The sequence below is a fragment of the Podarcis liolepis genome (genome assembly GCF_965112155.1).
Source record: "Podarcis liolepis genome assembly, chromosome: 13".
NCBI classification, from domain to species: Eukaryota; Metazoa; Chordata; class Lepidosauria; order Squamata; family Lacertidae; genus Podarcis; species Podarcis liolepis.
In genome coordinates, this window is record NC_139573.1 from 6,953,735 (window position 1) to 6,978,960 (window position 25,226).

The window sequence follows — 25,226 nt, forward strand, 5'->3', positions numbered from 1 at the left end:
CAGGGGCGCGGCATCTGCTCTGCGGGCAGAAGGTCCCAGGTTCAGTCCCTGGGATCTCAAGGCAGGGGCCTGGATCCTTGGAAAGTGTAGGCAATACTGGGCTAAATGGATGAATGGTTGACTCACAAGAAGGCTACTGTGTATGGAGTGAATGGGCTGCCTCAGGCGGCAGATTCTGAGGAGCGCTGGATAGTGGTGTGGGCCACATGGCCTGGCCTGGCCTGCCTTCCCTAGGCTAGCCTCCTGCTGACCACAGATATTTGTGCAGTGGTACCTCGGGTTACAGACGCTTCAGGTTACATCGGAGGGAAGGGTGTGCTTTAACGGCATAGTGCGTAAACAGCCGAAGCTTTGGGTCAGCTTCTGCCAAATGGGCTGCTGTAGTCCTCAAGATTCCATAGGATTCTTTCTTTTCTTTTCCCATCCTTCTGGGGGGAAATGTAGCTCTACGAGGGGCAAACTACAGTTCCCAGGATGCTTTGGGCAGATGTGTTTGCTTTAATAATAATAATAATAATAATAATAATAATAATAATAATAATTTATTTGTACCCTGCCCATCTGGCTGGGTTTCCCCAGCCACTCTGGGTGGCTTCCACAAAGACCAAAAATACATTAATATGTCATACATTAAAAACTTCCCTGAACAAGGCTGCCTTAAGATGTCTTCTGAATGTCAGGTAGTTGTTTATCTCTTTGACATCTGATGGGAGGGCGTTCCACAGGGCGGGCGCCACTACCGAGAAGGCCCTCTGCCTGGTTCCCTGCAGCTTTGCTTCTCACAATGAGGGAACCACCAGAAGGCCCTCGGTGCTGGACCTCAGCGTCCGGGCTGAACGATGGGGGTGGAGACGCTCCTTCGGGTATACTGGGCCGAGGCCGTTTAGGGCTTTAAAGGTCAACACCAGCACTTTGAATTGTGCTCGGGAACGTACTGGGAGCCAATGCAGATCTCTCAGGACTGGTGTTATGTGGTCTCTGCGGCCGCTCCCAGTCACCAGTCTAGCTGCCGCATTCTGGATTAGTTGTAGTTTCCGGGCCACCTTCAAAGGTAGCCCCACATAGAGCGCATTGCAGTAGTCCAAGCGAGAACCACTCTGGCGACACAGTCTGCGGGCAGATAGGGTCTCAGCCTGCGCACCAGGTGGAGCTGGTAGACAGCTGCCCTGGATACAGAATTAACCTGTGCCTCCATGGACAGCTGTGAGTCCAAAATGACTCCCAGGCTGCACACCTGGTCCTTCAGGGTACAGTTACCCCATTCAGGACCAGGGAGTCCTCCACACCAGCCCGCCCCCTGTCCCCTTAAAACAGTACTTCTGTCTTGTCAGGATTCAACCTCAATTTGTTAGCCGCCACCCATCCTCCAACTGCCTCCAGGCACTCACACAGGACCTTCACCACCTTCACGGGTTCTGATTTGAAAGAGAGGTAGAGCTGGGTATCATCTGCATATTGATGGACACCCAGTCCAAACCCCCTGATGATCTCTCCCAGCGGCTTCATATAGATGTTAAAAAGCATGGGGGAGAGGACGGAACCCTGAGGCACCCCACAAGTGAGGGTCCAGGGGTCTGAACACTCATCCCCCCCCCCACTTTCTGAACACGGCCCAGGAGGAAGGAGCGGAACCACTGTATGACAGTGCCCCCAGGTAGAGGGCCAATGTTTTGAGCTGCCGGCTTCTTCCAACCGTGCCGCTAGTCCTTAAGATTTTGCAAGATCTTCTTCTTCTTCCTTTCTTCCCGGGGAGGAGGGAGCCTCTAGGACCCGGGACTTGGAGGCAGGAGAGAGGGTGGGGTCTGGAGAAGGAATAGACGCGAGTGTGAGCCCGGGGAGGGGAGGGAGCTGGGCTGGGAGCCAAATCCAGCTGCCTGCCTTTCCCCCCCCCCTCCTTCGCCCTTTCCCCCCCTCCCCTCTCTCCCTTTTTCTAAAGATCTCTCTCTCGCGCTCTGCACGTTTTGGTGGCAAAGAAAAGGAGGAAGGAACCGATCGCAGAAGGAGGAGAGCAGAAAAGAAAGAAGAGAAAGGAAAGGACGGGCGAGAGAAAGGGAGGAGGAGATTCTCCCGGCAGCCGCGGGAAGGAGGAAAGAGAGAAAGAGAAAGAAAGAAAGAGTGGCAAAAGCTGAAAGGAGAAGAAGTGGCACATCCGGCATACCGGAGCCGGAGAGGGGGCGGGAGGCGAGACTTTTGCAGGGAGAAAGAAGGGAAAATGGGAGAGGGAGGAGGAGGCGAGGGCGCCGCTCGCCCTCCGACAGATGGGAGCGAGAAGAAGTAATCCCTTCGCCCAAACTGGGAGGGAGGGAAAGAGAAAGGAGAGGCGCGCGAGGAGAGAAGGAAGGAAGCAAAAGAAAGAAAGAAGGAAGGAAGGAAGGAGACAATGATGGAGAAGGCGCTTTGAAGTCCTCGAGGAGCCTCCGCTCTGCTTCCACCTCCTGCCCTCTTTCTGCTTTTCTTCCCCAACTCTCATTCATTCCTTTCTTTCCCCACGACCTCCTTTCCCCGGGTCGCTTTGCGCGCCAGGATTACGCGGCAGGATCGCCCGTTTCCCTCCCTTCCACCTGATCCCTGCTTTCTCCTCCTCGTCCCCTCTTTCGCCTCCCCTTCTTTTCCTCCTCGTCGCCTACTTTCTGCCTCCCAGCCAGCTGTAATTTTCCTTTTCTCGACTGGCCTCCTTTCTTTCCCCATTACCCAGTTTCCATCCAGCAACTTGGTTTCTGACTTGGGACGCTCCCTGAGCCAGATAAATTGCTACCTTGCGAGGAAGGAGCAGGCCGGACCCTTCTATTATTGGCTTGAGTGGGAGCCAGGATCCCAGCCGAAGGGGAAAAAGGCCAAAACCCTAAATTTGTGGGTGTGGGTATCTGCTTTTCCTTGGAAGAGAGTTCCCCCCAAAATTAAGCCTGCAGCAAGCCCAGGCTGCCTGCCTCAGCATAAAATAGATTTGTGTAGGAAAGAGCCAATAATATTCTTTTCCCCAAAAAAGAAAGGAAAAATGATGGACCTGCGACCTTTCCAGAGAACTGGTCTCCCTCCAAAATGCAGAGCATCTGGAAAGCAAACCGCCAGTCCCTCATTTTAAACCCACAGAAGAGGGGAAACATAACTTGGGAGTCTTGAGAGAGAAAATTGCTACTTTAGGTTAATATGGAAAGCCGGAGTCTAGTTTATCCAAGCTGACTGTTTGGACTTTGCTGATGGCAAATGACAGAGAGGAGTACAGTTGGTTTGGATCCGCTGCTTTTTCATCTGGATTGTGCATTCTTTTTCTGGATGCTGAAGATTAATTCAACTTCTAAAGTCCACCTGTGTCCACTCGGGTTGGGGTTGCAGCACGTATACATTTTCTGGATGTTGGACTCTCATTTGTCAACACTGATTCTGGATTGAATATTTGTGCTAACAAGTTATTTTTCTAGATTTTGGCAGCCCTCCAAATTACTTTTTGTTGTTGTTGGGAAAACACTGATTTTTCTGGATTATAAAGGGTGCAGAAACAACATCATGTGGAATTCCTCAAAGTTTACAAATGATTTTGGGAGTTTTCTGAAGAGCATCAAGTTCCTTTGAAGAAGTTAAAATTACGGTGTGTCATCTCCCCCATCACCAAATCTTACATTTCCCCTGTAGTTTGAGGGAGAAAACATGGGTCTTCTTAGACAATGAGCTTACATTAATGTACATCATGATTTTTGGAGTTTGATTTTTGTCAGTATTAGCATTTTCAAGCTTCACATCTCCTGAAGATTTGGAGCTTTCTGCAAAGCAGGCTGGATTTGTACACAGACGTTTTTATTATTATTACTTGGGAGAAAAATTGGATCAAACCTCAGGATTTAATGAAGAATTTAGTGTCCTGGGGCCTGGAGAAAGTCTGCAAAACATCTGGAAATTTGAAGACGTGGTAAATACTGCCTACATTCTCAGGAAAAAACTGACCTGCTGGATGTGTGTGTGTGTGATTTTTTAATCTATTTCGGATATGGTATTTTGGATAAGTAGGAAAGTTTGTTAGCATCTGTGGATCTACAGACTTTCTGCTGGCAAGCCTTTTGGCTTGAAAGGAACAGCTCAGGCTTTCTGGATTTCATGACGATGCAAAAATCCCTGGTCGTTCTTCTGAGCGTGCCAGGTTTTTTTTAAACAAGGACCTTTGGAGAGAAGTACAGTATTGCAAATGCCTCTGTTTTGGGTTGCAATTCCACTCTGTGGTTGCAACACAAGCCCGTGTTCCAACTTGTTACTCTTTCGCCTCGCCTGCTTCATCAATCCATGCAGCCTGCACGGCCTGGAAGCAGCCAGGCCTACTGAGATGGTTTTTCTGGGAAGCTTTTGCTGACCCAAGAGATTTGGGAAGGCTTACAAAAACTTCTGGGGTGTGGGGCAAAGAGAATTGCAAATTGAAAGTGGCTGGAATTCTGAGAAACCAGACTCTTAGCAATCAAAGGACAGGGAGTGTTTGTGAGTTCGGTTGGAAATTACCTTTCCCTCCCACTTTGCGTTGGGATAGTGTTTTGCAACAACTTTGCCAACTTTTTTTGTTTTTGTTTTTTTGTGAAACTCTTTGTTTTGGATCTGTTCTCGCTTCTTCCATCCCCAAAGCATTGGATATATATTTTTCAAGGATATAAGAAATTTCTCAGGAATCTCTTCTTCGTTTCGGAACGACCAAGTGCATGGACAAATAATGCACCTAGAGGCAGGGATATTGTTTTCAGAAGCCGGCGGAACAGAGGTGTAATCTTCGTTCACAATCTCCTGGGGCTGCGGTTGCTCCTTTTCCACTTCTCCGTGTTTGACACCCTGCCTTTTGCGGAGCAACATGTCTGTAAGTATGTTCAGCTAGGAAAGAGAGCCAGATATTTAGTTAGCCCTGAGAGCAAAGTCTAGAGTTGAATCGGGAATCGAGAGCTCTTTTGACCTTGGACAAAAGATATGTTTCGGGGTCACTGGGTTCCAGGTGTACAAACAGTGAAGACTAAGGGGGAAAGTACAGAGCTGTAAAAAAACCTCTCCTGGGAACGTTTACCAATTGAAAACCATTTTTAATTTCCCTCACAATTCCCTGCAGATGTTTAATCTGTGCGTGTGGGTCCCAAATTCACCTGGGATTTTGCTTCAGGTGAAATTGGATGGCGTTGCTCAGCTCGTTTGGTTGAAGGGAGGTTGTGGCTTTCACTGGGCCTTGGCCCCAGCACCTGTTTGAATGCTGAAGCCCAGAATAGCCAAGTGTCCCCAGCTATACTCAGTAGGTCTTTGCTTAATAATGTGACTTAATACATTCGGGGGCAGAGAATCTGGCTGCATTTGTAGGTTTGAGCCCCCGGGTCTTTCAACTTTCTCAAATCAAGGCACGTCTCAGTTTATTTTATCTTCCTTTCCGCAGCTTTGCCAAAGAAAGAGAGAGAGAAGGACAGGGATCCCTCAGCAGGGACTCTCCCCCTATAGAGAAACACATGTTGAACATTGCCCTCATTTCAGAGCAGTCATGCACCCAACTCCCTAATGAGATCATCCCTGGCAAAGAATTATCTGTCAGCACCCAAATTGGCTCTTTCCCACCCCCCACCCCGTGATTGCCAAATACTCTGAATTTCTCCTCCGGTACTGGAATAACAAAGAGCATATCCTATTAGTGGCCAAGATCTGCATTATATTTTAATCTGATTATTTTTATTGTCGTAGGCCACTTTCGGAACTGGTTTGACTGGAAAGCAAGTTAGCAGTAGCGACAGGGATCTGGCGCCCTAAGGGCTATTTTATCTGCCACCGCCCCCCAGAAACTCTTCCTAAATTTTAATTAAGGGATCAGCAACACAATAAAATTCCCCCTCTTTTTGCGCATAATGTAAAGGTCACTGCTAACCCTACACAGAGCTGACCCATTGGAATGAATGGACCTAAGTTAGTCATAGCCATTAACTTCAATGGGTCTTCTTTTGAGTTTTGGATACAACCCATTGCTTTTCAAAGTTGTGGGAGTGAGGGATTTCCAGATGAGTCAGTCATTTCAGCAAAAAACAAACGCAAAGTCTCGAAGATTTCACGGATTCAGTGTCACATCCCTCCTTTGGGATTTGAATGTTCACATTTGCAAGTCATTCGGAGTGTGAATATGCATGTTCCGTAGCATCTCTTACTAATGTGCTCTGACTGATAGATGAGGCAACTTTACTGTGGAGCCTGGCTGCCAATTTGTGTTGCGAAATGCAAATGCCATCTGGAAAATGGGTATATATATCTCTGAGCAGTGCAGTCGTACCTTGAAAGTCGAACGAAACCCGTTCCAGAAGTCCGTTTGGCTTCCAAAACGTTCGAAAACCAAAGCACGGCTTCTGATTGGCTGCAGGAAGCTCCTGCGGCCAATCGGAAGCCGCGCCAGACGTTGGCTTCTGAAAATCATTCGAAAACCGGAACACTCACTTCCGGGTTTTGATCGTTCAGGAGCCGATTTGTTCAGGAGCCAAGGCGTTCGAGATCCAAGGTATGACTGGATAAAATCCCCCTCTTAGGAAGGCATCTGTTGAGCTCTTCCACCCCAGGAAGAGTCTCAAGCGGGCAATATTAAAAAGGGAAGGCAGATGCATGCATCCAAAAAATAAATAAATCATGGTACAGCCTTCCTTGGACTATACCACTTCAGAATATTGGGGGGGGGGGACGACGGTTTGAATCCTGCTCTGCAACTCTCTGCTGTTTCAAGTGGCTGTTCCAAAAGGCAGGGAGGGTTGTACCTGTTTTGTGTGTCCGCTTGTGTCTCTTTGTGTCTGCATGCCCTTCCGCTTAGCCGGTCGCCCCCTCCAGGCGTCCCTGCCACATTCGGACTTTTGCCTGCCTGTGCGGGTGGCCGTGAATTATAAGCTACGACTTGGGAGAAACAGATGGCAGCCTGGGATTTAGGGGGATTTGGGTGGCGAAAGCGAGAGTGTTGGAGAGAATGCTTTGCTCCGCACCGGATAGGGGTCTCGCCCTGAGATCATTTATCGCTTCCTGGGCTGCATCTAACTAACTGGGTTACCGGCATCTGGGATCTTCGCTATCCAGGGTTAACGCAACAGTGTGAACATCTGCATTCGGAGCAGCTCTGTCTGGGAAACACCCTGGATTGAGGGACAACCCTTGTGATGCAATATATCCCATGTGGCGTATAGGTGGGTTCTCCAGCTCCCAGCCAAGGAGTATAGAACCACAAAGTATAGAATCACTATAGAGTTGGAAGGGACTCCGAGGGTCATCCAGTCCAACCCACTGCAATGCAGAAATCTTTCGCCCAACATGGGGCTCTGCCAGCACGACAAAGAGCCAGGGAGGATGGGGGTTGTGGATCAGAAGGATACAGACATCGCACCATTGCAGATTGCAAAGGCAGCGCAGCTTGCGTCCTCTTTTGGGGGAATGATCTGTTTCCAGGCAGGTGAATCCCGAGTCATTTTTAGGGTTGTGCGGAGTCAGGAAGAGGGGGTACAGACTCTTTGTGTCGCTGTTGATCCGTAGGTGAAGTTTCGAGCGCCTGTCTTGGACGCAGGGTTGTACGCTAAGGGTTTGTTTCCTGCTGAGTCTTGCTGTGTCTGAGCATCCCCCCAAAAGGACAGCGTGTGCCCATCTGGCTGTGGGGTGGACTGTCCTTACGACTGCATGTTATGTCCTTAAAACTACCACCGACCAGGCAAGTCTGGGCGTTCGCCTCTCCTGGGTACACTCAAGTGCCTGGGGCCAAATCAAGAACTGACCCACCCTCCCGAAGGCATCTCTCTGGCGCCGATCAAACTTTATGGCGCTTAAGCAAGCCAGGTCTTTTGTTTGAGGCAGCGACCCCTTTCCACCTTTCTGTTGACGCTGCCTTATCAAAGGCCTTGAAGCTAAATGCAACCTCCCTGCGTCAGGGCAGACAGGGACAAACAGCGTGGAGGGGTGGGGTGGTCTTTGTGCCTTCCTCATGTGCTTCCTGGTAGCATCTGATGGTGGTTGTGAAAAGCAGGGTGTTTCTGAAAGCTGGGGTCCTGGCTGCTGTTGGGACTACAACTCCCATCTTCCCTAGCTAGCAGGACCAGTGGACAGGGATGATGGGAGTTGTAGTCCAACAGCAGCTTGGGACCCAAGTTTGAGAAACACACTGGCTAGGCAGACCCTCAAGAACCTCTCAGGTTCTCTCTCTGTGTGTGTGATTTGCACATCTCTGGGAGAAGACTGCAGTCTGTACTGGGATATAATTTCACCTTTTTGTTTCTTTAAATTTATACACTGCCTGATTGGGAAGGGGTGGACTTCAAAGCAGTTAGCAAAAAGAGGGAAGAACAGCGATTCGAAAAATAATTAAAAACAACAGAAAGGTAAAAGCTTATCAAAACACACGCCTTCATTACACATATCTGGGTAGGCTTGCCTAAACGGAAATGTTTTCAGCAGGCGCCCGAAATAGTGCAGCGAAGGCGCCTTCCTGATGATGTCAAGAGGCAGAGAGTTCCAAAGTCTAGGCACTGCCACACAAATGGAACAAATATTCAATGCAGAGCAAGTATTAGAGGGCATCCAGAGCAAGTTGGGCGGATTGAAGCAGTCAAGTTGGCATATGTGGAGTTTTGTGAAGAAGATACACCTCAGTTAGCAGAGCAGGAGACTCTTCTTAACCTCAGGGTTGTGGGTTCGAGCCCCACGTTGGGCAAAAGCTTCCTACACTGCAGGGGGTGCATAGCTGTCAACCGTCCCTTATTTGGCGGGAAAGTCCCTTATCCCAGCGCCGTGTCCCGCTGCTGTCTCTTATTGATGATGTCCCTTAAATTTCCTGGGTTTCAAAGGAAGCAGCTCCTCTCCCTCCCTCCCTGCCGACCAGGGAAGAGGGAGGCTCCAACTGTGTTGCTTGGCTGTGTTGCTCATCCAATAAGGAGTCTAAGAACGACTGGGGGGTGGAGCTTGCATGCCTTGTGCCAATCAAATCAGCCGCGTTGCCTGGGGACTCGCATTTGCTCAGCTCTTCCCAGCGGAGAGGGGACGGTTTTCAAATCTGTAAGCTGACAGCTATGAGGGGGTGGGGCTAGATGACCCTCGTGGTCCCTTCCAGCTCTGTGCTTCTGTGAGCTCATATAGAGATGTAGTGACTTCATCAGCATTTTGAGGGATGCCTGACCTGCCCTCTGCTTCCGCCAGGCCCAGCTCTGCCGTGCCCTGTACGACAACGCCGCCGAGTGCCCAGACGAGCTCTCCTTCCGCAAGGGCGACTTGATGGTCCTGCTGCAGCCCGAAGCCCCGGGCCTGGAGGGCTGGCACCTCTGCTCCTTGCACGGCCAGCAGGGGATTGTGCCAGCCAACCGGGTCAGAGTCCTCCCCGAGCCGGGGTCTCCAGGACCCACCCCTCGCCGGAACCACGTCCCAGCGGACGTCTACCAAGTGCCCAGGAAGGAGGCGGCAGCGGCGGCGGCCGGGACGGCCTACGAAGCGCCCCAAGATGAGCGGAGGAGGAGGGGGCGCAGGAAGGAGGAGCAGGAGGTGAGGAATTTGTTTATTGACTCTCCAGAATTTCACAGGGGGAATCTCTCCTGGGCCCTGCTTGGAGCTGCTGTCAGAAATCAAATTTTGGACCCTCTGCAATAGATTGAGCACTATTCCCTAGAACCCCAAACTACAGTGAACCTTGAGATTCAAGGCCAATATTCCACTAGGTGTAACCCAGGGTGTGTGGGGGTGTGTGCAGCTACTGGTTTCTTAGCTCCACCCCTTCTCTTTTAGCCACGCCCCCTTTAGCGCTGCCACCTCCCCTTGACATTCTTGTCGTTATTAATTAAAATCGTATACTTTACCCATAGATCTCGCGGTGGTGCACAACACAAATATAACAAACACAAAATACGCAGTGAAAAATAAGAACAAAGACAAACCAATAATTCCCCCGTCCATAACACATTTAAAAGGCCGTGGAATATTAAATCAGCCAAAGGCCTGGTTGAAGAGGAACGTTTTTGCCTGGTGCCTAAAGGTGTATAATGAAGGAGCCAGGCAAGCCTCCCTTGGGAGATTGTCTCACAAATGGGGAGCCACCGCAGAAAAGCCCCTGTTCTCATGTTGCCGCCCTCCGGACCTCTCTGGAGTAAATTTATTTAAAGCAGCCTTCCCCCACCAGATGTTTTGGCCCTCAACATGGCTGAGGCCAGTGGGAGTTGTTTTCCCTTTTTTTAAAAAAAACGGTATTTATTGATTTTCCATTTTATAACATATAAATACAATCTTTGTTTTTTCACATGTTTAAACACATTTGAGCTCATCGATTTCCCCCCTTCCCACCTCATGGTTTCTTTATTTCTTTGCTGTATCGTCACATTTGTAATTTCCCCGTTTTTACCTTACATTATTTAATTTTTCTGTAAAAAGGTAGAATTTTCAGCCTTATAAGCCTTTGTAAGTCATTCCTGCCAGTGTTGTTTTCCAAAACACCTGGAGGGCACCAGGTTGGCGGAGGTTGCTCTTAAGGTATTCCTCTGGGACTACGGCCAAATCTCACGGCTTGTACTGGCTGGCTTTCGTTACCGCAAAACAATCCCAACCATGAACCTCAGGATGAAGCCACAACTTCCTTTTGTCATTCCTGGTTTGATTTCTCTCTCTTCCTCCTCCGCCCCCAGGTTTATGAGGTGCCACCACCCGCCAGACCCTGCCCTCTGCCCCCCGAGGGGATCTATAGGGTGCCTCGCAGCACCAGACGAGACGGGGACCCTGCCGAGGTTAGTGCTTACACTCATTGGGGGAATTGCACGATGAAATCCGAGCGGCTGGCTGCATTATCGTTGACTGTGATGGCGTACGTGTTTAGTTAATTAACACGTTTTTAAAAATCACAATCCCTTCAAGGAGATCGGAGCTACGCACACGGTTTATCCCTCTCTCTTCTGTCCTCTCAACAACCCTGAGAGGTAGGCTGGGGAGAAGGCGTGTGACTAGGAGCTTCATGGGTGATTTGGCCTCAGTCCTGTATACCTGAAGGAGCGTCTCCACCCCCATCATCCAGCCCGGACATTGAGGTCCAGCACCGAGGGCCTTCTGGCGGTTCCCTCGCTGCGAGAAGTGAGGTTACAGGGAACCAGGCAGAGGGCCTTCTCAGTGGTGGCACCTGCTCTGTGGAACGCCCTCCCAGCAGATGTCAAGGCAATAAACAACTATTTTACTTTTAAAAGACAACTGAAGGCAGCCCTGTTTAGGGAAATTTTTAATGTCTGACGCTGTATTGTTTTTAATATTTGGTTGGAAGCCACCCAGAGTGGCTGGGGAGACCCAGCCAGATGGGCGGGGTATAAATAAATTCTTCTTCTTCTTATTATTATTATTTGAAGCCCGGTCTTCTTGGCTGTCATCTGACACTCCGGCCACAGCGCCACACTGCCTGTAGGATTGGCACAGGGACTGCAGATGGCGGAAGCAGCATTTTTCAGTTGGAAAGAGGGCTTCGGTTTGCTGGGTGCCTGCAGGCCAAAGTTTAAGGACCCCTGTTTCCAACTGGAGGCTGGTTGGGGCAGGGAGCCATTGCAAAGCACCAGCGATTCCTGTGTTGCTGTGGGTTGGGCTAGATGACCCTCAGGGGTCCCTTCCAACTCAACAGCGCTTTTGTATGCGGTGTTGCAGTAGTAAGGCTAATAAGAGCCTTCCGCTTTGTCGCACTAGCAGTACATTCGTTCGAAATCTAGCCCATTAATCCCTCAGCCCCCAGGGCTTCCCCCACCCAGAGTCCTGTTTTAACCTTTTCCCAAGGGTGAAGGCCCTGCCTTGTAGCCCAAGCTGTGGGTGGGAAGATGCATTTGATAACCGTGCCATTTAAGACAACTGGGATTCGGCTGCCTGCTGTCGAGCATCCCCCCTCCGTTGGAGAGCTGCCTTTGTGGACAGCTGGACCCGTCTGTTGCTAAAGACAGCTGCGGCCGTGCCGGTCTCCGAGGGTAACCGTATCTCAGCCCAAATGCGGAGACTGCTGTCTCCGGAGCAAACCAGTGTCCTTTTCAGCCCCTCAGCTGAGGCAGAGCTTGCCCTAGATGGATGAAAGCTTGGTGGGGAGTGGCAGGTGGGGTTGGTTAGAGAGGGGGCCAGTGGACCTGAAGGGCTGAATGTAAGAGATACACTCTTGAGTTTGGGGGTGCTGAGTGTGTGGGTCTGTGCCAAAGGATGGGGGGCAGTATTTTGGGGGAACAGGCTGCAGACATCTGCCGTGGGGCTCTTTGGGGTGGGGGGGGGCGTCTCTTCAAGGCGAATTTGTTTGGGATCGGGAAGCCGGGAATGGCTACTTAAAATGGTGGGAACGTCAAAAGCTATCGTATACCAAGTTACACCGTTGCTCCATCTAGGTCAGAAGTGTCCCTATTAGGGGTGGGCAACCTGCAGCCCATGGGTCAGTCATGGCCCACCAGGGGTACTGGTTTGGCCCACAAGGCTATATCTTCAAAGCCATGCCCACTTGTCAATCATTTGGCATCGCTGCAGTGGGCAGGTGACGCTCACTAAGAGGTGGGGTTCAATTCTGTTTTAGCCGGTTCTTTGCAGGGTTTCCCCCCTCCCGCCCTACCCACCTGACCTATGCCCCTTGGAGGTTTGCCCACGAAGAGATATACCCTCCCCCCACTGTCAAGAGTTTGCCACCCCTGTTGTCATCCAGAAATCCCCTCTCTCCCAAATCTGTTGTTCTCCTCCTTTCTCACTCGTTTCCTGGTGTTGATTAACACAGTACAGAATTCCTGGGAGGCTACCATTTCAGTCTGATGTTAGGGGGTTGTATATATCCAAACACTTCCCCATATCTCCAGATAAGACACCCCCTCCTATATACATAGAAACGTAAGGCTGTCGTCATGCTAGAGTTTGAATCCAGAGTGACAGCAGAAAGGCAGGCAAGCAAGGAGCAGGGGAGTGGGGCAGGTGGCCCAGGCAAGCTGTTTGGCAAACCCCTCTCTGAAGCGCCACCCCCTCTTTAAAAAGGGTTGTGGGGGGTTGGGCGAGAGGAGGGGTGAGGTGTAAAGGGAGAAAGGGCAGGCCAGGTGTTTGGGAAAGAGGGTTGGCAGGTAAGCGGAGTTGGTAAGCAGAGCAAAAAGGGACAGGAGCTGTGTGTGTGTGTCCCCACAAGTAGGTGAAGCCTCGAACCTTCTCACAAGCTGGCAAGTTTTCAACAGGTGAGGAGATTTTGATGTGAAGAAACACTCAGAGGTGCGACTCCTCATTCCCTACGTGAAACAGTGCACTCCAGGCAACGTTCTAAAAAGTGACGGATATGAACCCAAAGTTTGGCGTTTCCACCCAGCAGCTTAAACCTCGTTCTCTCTCTCCTTTGTCGTCATCATCATCCCTATTCTTCTGTGCTCCTCAGGTTTACGACGTCCCCTCCTCCCTGATCCGAGACTCTCTGTCCGACACCTACGACTCGCCTTCCCCTTGCCCGAAGAAAGTGGCCCGCGTTGCCCCTCAGCCCTCAGCCCCTCCACCCTCCGACGACCCCTACGACGTGCCCCTCGCCTTCAAGAAGCCCGCCGGTCCAGAGGAGGACGGGGAGGCGGATGACGGGGGCCCAGAGGGGCCCCTCGTCTATGCCACCCCTTCAAACCTGCGCCGCGCCTCGGCCTTGCTGAACTTGTATGAGTCGCCGGAAGAAGTGTTGGCGGGAGGCGGAGAGGAGGAAGAGGACGGGGGCATCTACGACGTCCCTCTGCTGGCGCCCGGCTCCCCACCCCTCGAGGGGGCACTGCAGGGACTGAGCTTGCGGGATCCGGGAACCCCTTCGAGACCCCGCTTGCCCTCGGCCGAAAGCCTGTCACGGCGCCCCCTGCCCGCCCTACCCAGCGAGGAACGGCTTTCCGTCGAGCCCCCGCCGCCGTCCCCGAGTATTGTGCGGAAAGGGAGCATCCAGGATCGCCCTCTGCCCCCGCCCCCACCCCGGCTGGGGGGCCTTGGGGCAGGAGAGCAGCTGGAGCAAGTCGCAGATGACGGGCACAACGAATACGAGGGGATCCGGCTGGCGGAGGAATACGACTACGTTCACCTTAAGGTGAGTTCAGCGGCGAACGGCTTGCCGCAATGTGTGTGGGTCAGCCTTTGACCCCAGGGCCAAGGCAGGGTCAGAAACCCCTTCATCGTCGCTCTAGGTTTGCATTTGATCCGACAAGGCTCTCACACACAAAAATCATTTCTTTTCCTGCACTGAAATTAATTGTTTTCATCGGTTTAATTGTACTGCTGTTGTTATTGTTCTTTCAGTGAAGTTCAGTAAGTGGCGGTGATTTTCCAGGATAGTGATGGGGAAAGCTAAATCTGCTTAACCGCTGAATGGCAGGCAGAAATCCAACAGGTTTTTCCATCACTGTATCCTCACTCTGAAAATCCCAAGGGATCCTGGGAAATGGGATCAGCATTCTCTAAACCTAGCATCCTCATGAAATGCAATCCCTGGGGTGTCTTGATGGCTGAACCAGATTTTAAAACACCTGAGCCACATTTGCAGCAAAGCTATGCCTCAGTTCTGCTTCCATCTCCCAAGAACCATTAAAAGTATTATCGCCGCCGCCACGTTTCTGTGGTCTTCACCCAAAATCCGTGGCAAAAAAGCTCAACTGTGCATCATTTACATGGTGTGTTTTTTAAAAAAAAATATTTAGAAAGAAAGATTTGTACATTGCTTAATCACAAAGCTCTAATAAATAAAACTACCTGTGAAACAGCAAAAGTTATGAAACTGTCACCGAAATCAATATATACAAGATCAATAGAACACAGATAAAATTGGTAAAACTCTTAAAAAAAACAGAGATAAATACATTATATGTCTGAGGAGGCAGATCTCTGAGCAGAGGGTCTCATTCTGTGTGGATAGCTAGATTGTGTAGCAATTTTGGAGGTCAGATAAAAGACTCCCCCCCCCAAAAAAAGGCATGGACATTCCCGCCAAACATGAGACCATTACGTTTCTCAAGGAAAATAAAAAAATTCCTTCCAGTAGCACCTTAAAGACCAACTAAGTTAGTTCTTGGTATGAGCTTTCGTGTGCATGCACACTTCTTCAGATACACTGAAACAGAAGTTGCCAGATCCTTCTATATAGTGAGAAGGTGGGGAGGGGTATTACTCAGAAGGGTGGTGGGAATGGGAGATTGGCAGACAGCTGAGAGAGCCTGTTTCTCAAGGAGACTGGGAAAGGGGTGGGGGGACAGGGTCAAACCATAATAAGGCATAAAGCAGCAGGAACAAGTTGCAAGGACCTGTGAAGGTTACCTGAATGTACTGGATATGTGGCTGGCTTCTGTGCTGTGTTACTGATGGCATTTTCTGGATCTTTTGATACGAAATTTGATCTTCTTGGGAGACCAAACACCTCATCACCTTCTAAGCTTTCTGTTCCACTTCCCTTGCATACATACCCACAATCCTGCCTCTTCCTTTCTTCCTAGGGAGCAGATAAAACCCAGCCCAAAGCTACAACTTCTGAAGGAAGCCTTGGACTCGCCCTTTCTGGAGACACAGCCCAGGCAGAAGAAATGGTACGTCTCGCTTTTTAAAATGTACTAATGTCTTCAGCTTAGGCTGGGGACGGATGCCAGCATTTCCTTATGAAATTTGTCCTCCCTGTGAGGCAGGCCTCTTGGTTTTTTGGGGTGCCCCCCCAAAGGAGAGCTGAGACCGTGAAGAGACTCTGCCAAGGCCAAGGTGGGGTGGGACCTGGGTGGCGCTGCAGTCTAAACCACTGAGCCTCTTGAGCTTGCCGATCAGAAGGTCGGCGGTTCGAATCCCCGCAACGGGGTGAGCTCCCATTGCTCTGTCCCTGCTCCTGCCAACCTAGCAGTTCGAAAGCACGCCAGTGCAAGTAGATAAATAGGTACCGCTGAGGCGGGAAGGTAAACGGCATTTCCGTGCGCTCTGGTTTCCATCACAGTGTCCCTTTGTGACAGAAGCGATTTAGTCCTGCTGTCTGCATGACCTGGAAAGATGTCTGTGGACAAACGCTGGCTCCCTTGGCCTGAAAGTGAGATGAGCACCGCAACCCCATAGTCGCCTTTGACTGGACTTAACCGTCCAGGTGTCCTTTACCTAGAGGTGGGGTTCTAAGATGGTCTTCCCACAAACCACACTCTTGGTCCAGCAGTGTGCATGACACACATGCTCCCTTAAAATAGAAGCAGGCAGAGAGGGAAGGCGGCTGCCATCTTGAATTTCCCATAATGCCCTGGGAGGGGTGCTACATAACTGCACTTGGTTATGTCCCAAGAGCCAAGGAGACACACATACAATAAGGCGGTGTCAGGGAACTGCCATCGGAGCATCAGGTGGTGGAGGGGCTCAGGGAGGAAGAAAGAGACTCAACAGCTGAAGCAGGGACCAGCAGGGGGAGGAGTGGATCTCTGAGGGAATGCGAGCAGGAGGGAGGGCTCAGGGACGCTTCCAGCGAGAACAGTGGGGAGGTATCTGAGTCTCCCATAGGGAGACCCACACCTCGCCGGAAACTGTCACGCCGTGAGTCCAGGAGACGCGTTTCCGTTAAGGAGCTCCTTTGCTGGAAACGCTTCCGCAGACAGCCACTGTCGGACTCTACTAGTGACTAGAGCAGACATGTCTGAGGAGCTCCGTCACACACGGAGGTTTGTGGGGTCGCACAAACTCTGAGGGAGCACGTTTTACGCACAAGCAGCTAATCAATCCCTAACAGCAGTCCGACAGTCTCTGTACGCTGCCTGTGCAAGGGAAAGCATCATGAGCGAACCAACCGGAACCGGAGGAGCGGGGGCTGTAGCTGGTCCAAGCTTGGAAGATAGATACCGAGCGTTGGAGGTCCAACTGGCGCTGCAGACGGCGAGGCTGGAGGAGAGAAGGGCTCAGGATGCAGACAAGAAGGGGAGAGCCACTCAGTTCCCCAGAAAGGTACCAGGATTGGTGCAGAAATTTGGGGGGGACCCCAAGGATTACCATGCCTTTAGGACAGAGATGCAATATGCCATTAATGTGCAGTTCGATGAGTTCCCTGATGAGGAATCGCGAGTTGCTTTCGTAATTGGACATCTTGAGAAGGGGGCGAGAGACTGGGTTCGACCCCTAATGGCAACGCACAATGACGTACTAAAGGACACGATGAAGTTCTTTCGTGCAATGGATATCATGTTTTCCAGCGATATTGAGGAAGGGGTGGTGCGCAGACAGCTAATGGCTTGCAAGCAGGGAAGTCGATCTGTCCGTGAGTACTGGACTGAGTTTACCATGCTGATTCACAGACTGGGTTGGGATTTATCGGCGCCACCCATTCAGATGCTATTTGAAGAAGGTCTTTCTTCGGCGGTGAAAGACGAGCTGTCACGGAGCCCCAGGGCGGGGTCTATGGATCAGCTGACCAAATCTGCGCTGACCATAGGAGCGCGGCAGGAGGCAAGAGCCTTGGAGAGGCGGGAAGGGAGAGGGGAACGTTGGAAGGAGTTCCGCATTCCAGACATTCCTGAGCCAGCTTTCCCGCCGGCAGAGCCGATGGAAATCGGAACAGCGCGCGCGCGCGCATTTTCAAAAACCAGCGAGGGGGCTAAGAAGGAGGGAAAGGGCGCCCGGAAATGCTATCTCTGCCAACAGCCAGGCCACTTTGCCAGAGTCTGCCCCCAGAGGAAGGAATGGCAAGGGATGGTGGGAGCTGTTGAGGGGGGAGAACAGGGGGGAACGGAGCAGGTAAAAGCCAACGCCTGGTTGCCACAATCGGGGCACTGCAGCCAGGCCAAAGAGCAGTGAAAGTGCCCGTGCCAGAAGCTCCTCGACCTGCTCTAGTGATTGAAGTGTCGCTAGAGCTGCAAAATGGGCACCCCCTAAAAATAAAGGCGCTATTGGACTCAGGCAGCTCCTGCAATTTTATGAGCAAGGAGTTTGCTGCTGAACACCAGATACAGACTATCCCTTTAAGCAACCCCCTGCAGGTGACCACGATTGATGGCAGGGAGTTGTTGGGAGGAGGAGTCAGCTTGCAGACTGTCCCAATGATAATGAGGGTGGCAAGGCACACAGAACTGATAGCGTTTAATGTGGCCACCCTGGGAGGCGCTCCCATTATTTTGGGAATGAGCTGGCTAGCTCTACATGATCCGCTGGTTGGCTGGCATCAAAGAGTGGTGTCCTTTGGTTCAGCACATTGCTTAGAACACTGCAAAGGGGAAAAGGGTTCAGCAGGGGCCCAAGCCACCCTAGCAGGGACTGAAGTAATGGAGAAGGTGAAGGTACCACCACAGTATGCAGATCTCAGCGACGTGTTCAGCGAGAAGGAAGCTGACCAACTACCACCTCATAGGCCCTTTGATTGCCAGATCAATTTACTACTCCCTGGAGCACAGCTTCCCGTGGGCAAGTTGTATGCCATGTCAGACAGAGAAATGCAGGAGTTGCGAGGGTTTATTGACAAGAACCTGAAGAGAGGCTTCATCAGAGAGTCCAAAGCAGCAGGGGTAGCCCAGTGTTTTTTGTGGACAAAAAAAACGCGGACAAGCCGAGACTTGTATGTGATTTTAGGAGGTTAAATGCAGTGACTGAACCAGTGGCTTTCCCTATGCCCAGGATTGATGATATTTTGACCAGGGTGAGGAAGGGAAAGATTTTTACAAAGCTGGATCTAAGGGGGGCGTACAACCTGATACGCATAAGGAAAGGGGATGAATGGAAAACCACCATGTTTACCCCTTTGGGGGCATTTGAATACCTCGTTATGCCATTTGGATTACAAGCAGGCTCAGCGTGTTTTCAATCTTTTATGAACCACGTACTGGGCCCTTTGCTCTACAAGAATTGCGTTGCTTTCCTAGATGATGTGTTGGTGTATTCGGAGAATGAGGAGCAACATGTGAGAGACGTCAGAGAAGTGTTGAGCAGACTGCAAGCCAACAGGCTGTGGGTGAAACTGGAGAAGTGTCGGTTCCATACCAAGGAGGTGGAATTCCTGGGGTACCGCCTGTCAGACAAGGGATTGGCCATGGATCCCGGCAAGGTACAGGCAGTGCTGGAATGGAAAACACCCAAAACCAAGAAGGATGTGCAGAGGTTCCTAGGGTTTGGAAACTTTTATCGTAAGTTCATCCGCAACTTCGCCCATCTGACGGCGCCCATCACTGACTGTCTCAGCAGTAAAAAGAAGTTTGTATGGACGGCGGAGGCGGAGCGAGCGTTTGAGGAGCTGAAAAGGGCCTTCGCCTCTGAAGAACAACTTCTGCATGTGGATTTACGAAAGAAGCTAAGGGTTGAAACAGACGCATCTGACAGAGCCATAGGGGCGGTGCTTCTTCTGCAGCCGGGGAAGGAGGAGTCAGAGTGGCGACCGTGTGCCTTCTTTTCGCGAAAGCTGAACAAATCCGAGAGGAACTACACGGTGTACGACCGAGAACTTCTTGCTATTCATGAGGCGTTCCGGAGATGGAGGCATCTGCTAGTTGGTGCACAACATAAGGTGCAAGTGTGCACGGACCATAAAAATCTAGAGTACTGGAGAACTGCGCGAGTGCTCAACCAAAGGCAGTTGAGATGGGCCCAGGAGTTCTCCAAATTTAACTTTGAGATTTGTTACGTGCCAGGCCCAGAGAATGTTAGGGCGGACGCTCTCTCACGCAAACCTGAATATTTGGAGGGGGAGGGAGCACCCGAAGAAACCCATATCATTCCAGAGGACCGCTGGGTGTGTGGGGCGACTTTGGTGGGGCAAAGGGAATTGGTAGAGGGTACGGTGCATGATGCATACGCCCAGGACAAACTCAGGGGTCTCAGGAGGGAGGAAGACAAATCCGGTGGTTTTGAGGAGAGAAACGGGGCATTGTATTATAAGGGAGCGTTATATATACCTGAAGGGGAATTGAGGGAGAAGGTACTCAAGCAGCTGCACGATAGCCCCACAGCAGGGCATTTTGGGCAACACAAGACCATGTGGCTGGTTACCAGGGAATTTTGGTGGCCCAAGGTCAGGGAAGATGTGCGGGAGTATGTGAGAGGGTGTGAACAATGCCAAAGAGCCAAGGGGGAAAGGCGGGCGCCGGCTGGTTTATTAGAACCACTGCCCACACCTGAAAGACCGTGGGAAGCAGTGGCAATAGATGACTGATCTGCCAAGGTCTAGAGGGAAAACAGCCATCATGGTTGTAGTAGACCTGTTAACTAAAATGGCCCACTTTATAGCCTGCTCACATGCGGTCACAGCAGAAGAAACAGCCAAATTGTTTGTAGAGAATGTGTTTCGGTTGCATGGCGCCCCCTTGAGGGTGGTTTCAGACCGAGGGAAACAATTTACTTCCAGGTTCTGGAGGAAGCTCATGAGCTTACTGCATGTAGAGGTTAATTTTTCAACGGCCCGTCATCCAGAAACCAACGGGCAGGTGGAAAGAGCAAATGGGGTTCTCCAACAATATTTGCGGTGTTATGTTAATGACAGAGAGAATGATTGGGTGGAGAAGCTGGCGTTGGCAGAATTTGCCTACAACAATGCAGAGAACGTGTCCACGGGGATGAGCCCCTTTTTGGCTAATCACGGGTGCCATCCCAGAGCCTTCCCAGGGGGGGAGGGGGAGAACTGGAGCGTTCCCGCTGCAGAACAGTTCGTTGAAGAAATGGAAGCGATCCATCGCCAGCTCCAACTCAACTTAAACAGGGCTAAGGAGGAATATAAGAGGCAGGCAGACAAAAACAGAAGGGAAGGTGAAAGCATCAGGGTGGGGGACCAGGTGTGGCTGTCAACCCAAGGGTTGCCGTTCAAAGGAGGTTGTAAGAAATTACGACCCAAAAGGCTGGGTCCGTTTGAAGTCATGCAGCAGGTCAATCCAGTGGCTTTCAGGCTCCGGTTACCGAACCACATGAAGCTGCACCCAGTTTTTCACAGGTCGTTGCTGTCACCGTATAGAGGAGACAGTGAAGGGAGGGTCACTAGGGGACCAGCAATGGAGGAGAAGGAACACAGCTACCATGTAGCGGAGATCCTCGATTCCAGGTGGAAGGGAGATCAAGTAGAGTATTTGGTAATGTGGGAAGGGGAACCGGAGTCGGAAAACACCTGGGTTAGGGCAGAGGATGTCAATGACGAAGTTTTAATAGAGACTTTTCATCAGAGGTTCCCACGTAAACCTCAGCCTGTAGCGAGGTTCCGAAGGGAATACTTTGCCACCACCGACGAGGAAGAGGAGTTGGAGGGGTTCCCAGATTCTGAAGAGGAAGAGGATTCAGCGAGCCAGGACGACGATCGATGGAGGGAATTGTTCGAGACGTCGGAAGATGAGGAAGATTCTTTTCGGGGTTTTAGCCTTTCACCTCCCAGGGGAGAGGAAATGGGAGGGGGTGAGGGGGGCCCTGGAGGGGAGGTGGATGTCAGGGAACTGCCATCGGAGCATCAGGTGGTGGAGGGGCTCAGGGAGGAAGAAAGAGACTCAACAGCTGAAGCAGGGACCAGCAGGGGGAGGAGTGGATCTCTGAGGGAATGCGAGCAGGAGGGAGGGCTCAGGGACGCTTCCAGCGAGAACAGTGGGGAGGTATCTGAGTCTCCCATAGGGAGACCCACACCTCGCCGGAAACTGTCACGCCGTGAGTCCAGGAGACGCGTTTCCGTTAAGGAGCTCCTTTGCTGGAAACGCTTCCGCAGACAGCCACTGTCGGACTCTACTAGTGACTAGAGCAGACATGTCTGAGGAGCTCCGTCACACACGGAGGTTTGTGGGGTCGCACAAACTCTGAGGGAGCACGTTTTACGCACAAGCAGCTAATCAATCCCTAACAGGCGGCTACAGATGAGGCAGTTAGCTCCCACTGAAGCCTTACGTAGACCAGGATTTTGCTCGGCTCTTCCTCCCGGTGAAAACTTTGGCGTCCTCCAGCCAGGAAGGCCCCAAATAAGACACAAGCAAGAAGTGGGGCCTTTTTGACAGCTTGGGGGCCATGTTCCAGGGCCAGAGGCAGCAAGCGGAGGCAGCCACAGACCCTTAATTTCAGCATAGAAAGCCATATTCCAGCCACACGGAAGCACTTGAGGAGAGTGTGGAGCAGGGCTAAGGAGGGGCATGTCCTAGAGAGACACCCGAGGGTCTGATGTGAGGGCATGGAGGGCCTGAGGCTCCTGTCCCCCCCACAAGGAAGCCCAGATCTCATCCTCACTGGGTTCCTCTGACATGTGCAATGCAAGAGATCCTCTGATCATGGCAGCTAGGGTAGCTCTGGGGGCATTATGGGAAATTGGAGCAGCAACGAGGAACAGAGAAGAGCATTGGGAAATTTTGAGGTCCTTGGCCTCAAAACCATCGAATTGCCCCCCTCAAGTCTTCTCTTGTGCCAATGAGGGAGATTTTCGTTCTGTTGTAAAAACCATGCCACTTAAATAAGTCTCCCCATGTTTGATCTGCTTGAATTTTCAGAATTGCACACAGACATGTTTCTCTGGCGCCCAACGGGAAAGATTTTCCAGGCGAAGGAAGTAGGCAGCCATCTCTCGTCTCTAAAAAAATAACGCACACAAACACACAGCCAGAGTGAACAAAATGGCAGCCGTCTAACCTTTTTCTCTTCGGTTTATAGGCCCCGCCTTCCCCCGAGGACAGCCAGCTTCTTCAGTTCTACACGGGGCAGTGCCAGACGCATTACACCACTCTGCTCTCGGCCATTGAGGCGCTCCTGGCCAGCGCCGGGGCCCACCAGCCCCCCTGGGTCTTCGTGCCCCACGGGAAGTTTGTCATCGTCACGGCGCACAAACTGGTCTTTGTGGGGGACACCGTGTCCCGCCTGGCGTCCTCTGCCACCGTGCGGGCGAGGGTGGGGGCAGCGAGCAGCACCCTCTGCCAGGCCCTGAAGGACGCCGTGCTCTCGGTCAAGGGGGCTGCCCTGCACTACCCCTCGCCGCCCGCCGCCCGGGAGATGCGCGAGTGCGTGGCAGAGCTCTCCCGGCAAGCCTTGGCCTTCACTTCCTTGCTTGGCACCCTGGCGCCATCTTGAATCCCGCGTCAGTGCCAATTCGCCACCAGCAAACTCCTGCCCTGAAGCTGTGAGACACTACGACCCCCTCCTGCGGCAATAACTGCAGCGCTGCTTGGTGGTTTTCTGGAACCGAGCAGACCCGAACCTGCCCCCTGGATAACTCAGGCCCTCGCCTAAAAACAAACGCTTCCCTCGGGTTCCAGCTGCCATCTTGTCAGGGCCTCTTAACCCCCATGGCGTTCAGCGCCTGCAGCCAGAAGCAACGTTTAGTGACCTTCGACCCTCGGGTGCTCAGTTTCGACCCACAGAGGAGACAGCCTTGCTCGACTTCGTGACAAGAAATGGTCCTCGTCACCTTTGCCTCTTTGCTTTTACTCCCTAGCCCTTGCACCTGCGACCAGCCATCTTGGACGGTTTCCTAACCAAAGAACGTTCCGGACCTTCAGCCTCTGACCCAACACTGCGCATCATGACATTCATTTCCCCGCTCCAGTTAGGTTTTGCTAATTCTGACATAGGTTCCTTCCTGAAAACATTGAGGGTTTCTCAGACACCCCTCGATAAAGATGGTGGCTTGAGGTCGTAAGACCAAAGACACGTCTCCCCACTGGCTCTTCATAGACTTGACAACAGTTCTTTAAGAGTGAAAAAAAAAAAATCCTGAATGGGAAAGGAGCTGAAGGGAGACAGAATTGATGGGAAATGACCCTTGTCATCCCGTAACAAGAGATTCTGGAGCAACGGCTGAAGAAAGAGGGGGAATTGGGAGAATGGCCAATATTGCTGCAGCAGAGAGGGTTATGGGAAATTGCCAACAGGGGCAAAAGAAAACAAAACGCAGAGAGGCAGCCAAATGTGAAAAGAAGCAAATTAATCTGGGGCAGAAGGGAGGAAGCTGAGGGCGAACAGGAAACGATTAAAAAAAAAAGGACAACGGGGACTGGTCAGTACAGACACTGTTACGATGCACAGTGTGAACTAGCAACACAAATAACTGGGCAGGGGGGTTATTGAGCCACTGCTAGGTCAGCGGAATAGAGCCAGCACCTGGAAGGGGTCAGTAATCTTAATAATAGAAGTCCTTCAGCTTGATCTATGGATTCATTCCTCAGGTTTGTTGTCTTCCGCTGAAAACCCCCCCTCTAGATATTGGACGGCCGCCAGACAATTTTGCAGTTTACAGCATCCGGCCCCACCTGCTCCTTGCGAAGACCCTCATCTCACTTCCTCACCAGGAAACAAACGGGGTCAAGAATCTCTCTCTCAGGAAATATTTGCCAAGTTATTTTCTAGGTTTGATCATAATAAAAATGGGTGAAAAAACAAACACCCATGTTGTGTTGCTTCCTTCCACATCCTGATTGGTTCCCCCCCCCCCCCCCGCAAATCTCCCCCGACAACTCCAACTCTGGCGTGCTTTGATTCCATTTCTGATTATTGATACGCTGCTGTTCAGGAAATATAACTTGCAGATTTAAAATATAAGCAACAAAAAAAACGATAAAGCAGCTGTTAAAAGCAGACACACTCCCACACAAGAAACAACACGGCGAAACAGCCATAAACTAGGGGGAGACAGCAGTCCGTTTCCAAAGGCAAACTGGGAATGAATGTAAGAGTTTTACAAGAAAAGGCTCTGCGAGATTTAATAAAAGTTGACCACCTGGCAGCAATGGGAGAATGAGGTGTGGGTCCAAGGTCATTAAATGCCAGAATGAATTTCAAAGCTGCAAAATTAAAAACTGGCTGGTATTCAACTAAGTTTAATTCAGAGTATACCCACTGAAATATGACTTAAATTTGGTCCATTCGTTTTGACAGGGCTGCTCTGAGTAAAGTTTAGTGGAGTTCCACCCTGTAAAATTTTGAAAAACCTCAATTATATTTCTAAATCTGCCTCCTGCAATTCCAGTTCTTGACACCCTTGCCCCAGGTCTATGCTTTAGTCACGGGGTCTACAAGACGTGCCTATAAACAGTTAAGAAGCGAAGGAACGTGAACACTAATCCTGTTTATTGGCCTAGAATGACTGGTGAGGTGCAGAGGCGAGAGTTTGCCCAAGGCCAGCGAGAGGCGAAAACTGCACTGCAAAATTAAGCAAGAGAATCTCTCCGCCCTTTCAACGGAGTCTTGAATTCACGTGCTTTTCAATGTGGTGTTGCATTTATTTTTCACCAAATACATTTCAATTAGTAATTTCATTTCTGTCCCTTTCTCTGAGGAACTTGGAGCAGTGCCCACGCCACAACAGTCTTGCGAAGTAGATTAGGCTAAGAAAAGGGCTCAGAGGTTGAGCATCTGCTTCTCCTGCCTTGGGTTCAATC

The 25,226-nt window shown here is 51.1% G+C and overlaps 1 protein-coding gene and 1 long non-coding RNA gene across 2 annotated transcripts; one reads left to right on the top strand and one right to left on the bottom strand.

Moving 5' to 3' along the window:
* Positions 1 to 1,832: 1,832 nt before the first annotated feature.
* On the top strand, positions 1,833 to 24,229 carry EFS (embryonal Fyn-associated substrate). The gene is made up of 6 exons (XM_083472700.1): positions 1,833 to 4,828; positions 9,145 to 9,483; positions 10,614 to 10,712; positions 13,334 to 14,008; positions 15,405 to 15,494; positions 22,507 to 24,229. The coding sequence occupies exons 1-6, from the start codon at positions 4,823 to 4,825 to the stop codon at positions 22,918 to 22,920; spliced, it is 1,623 nt and encodes a 540-aa protein (XP_083328826.1). The 5' UTR covers positions 1,833 to 4,822; the 3' UTR covers positions 22,921 to 24,229.
* On the bottom strand, positions 6,340 to 9,133 carry LOC310692276. The gene is made up of 2 exons (XR_014518706.1): positions 9,014 to 9,133; positions 6,340 to 8,670 (listed from the first exon to the last, which is right to left on the bottom strand). It is a non-coding gene; the product is annotated as an uncharacterized lncRNA (long non-coding RNA).
* Positions 24,230 to 25,226: the final 997 nt, after the last annotated feature.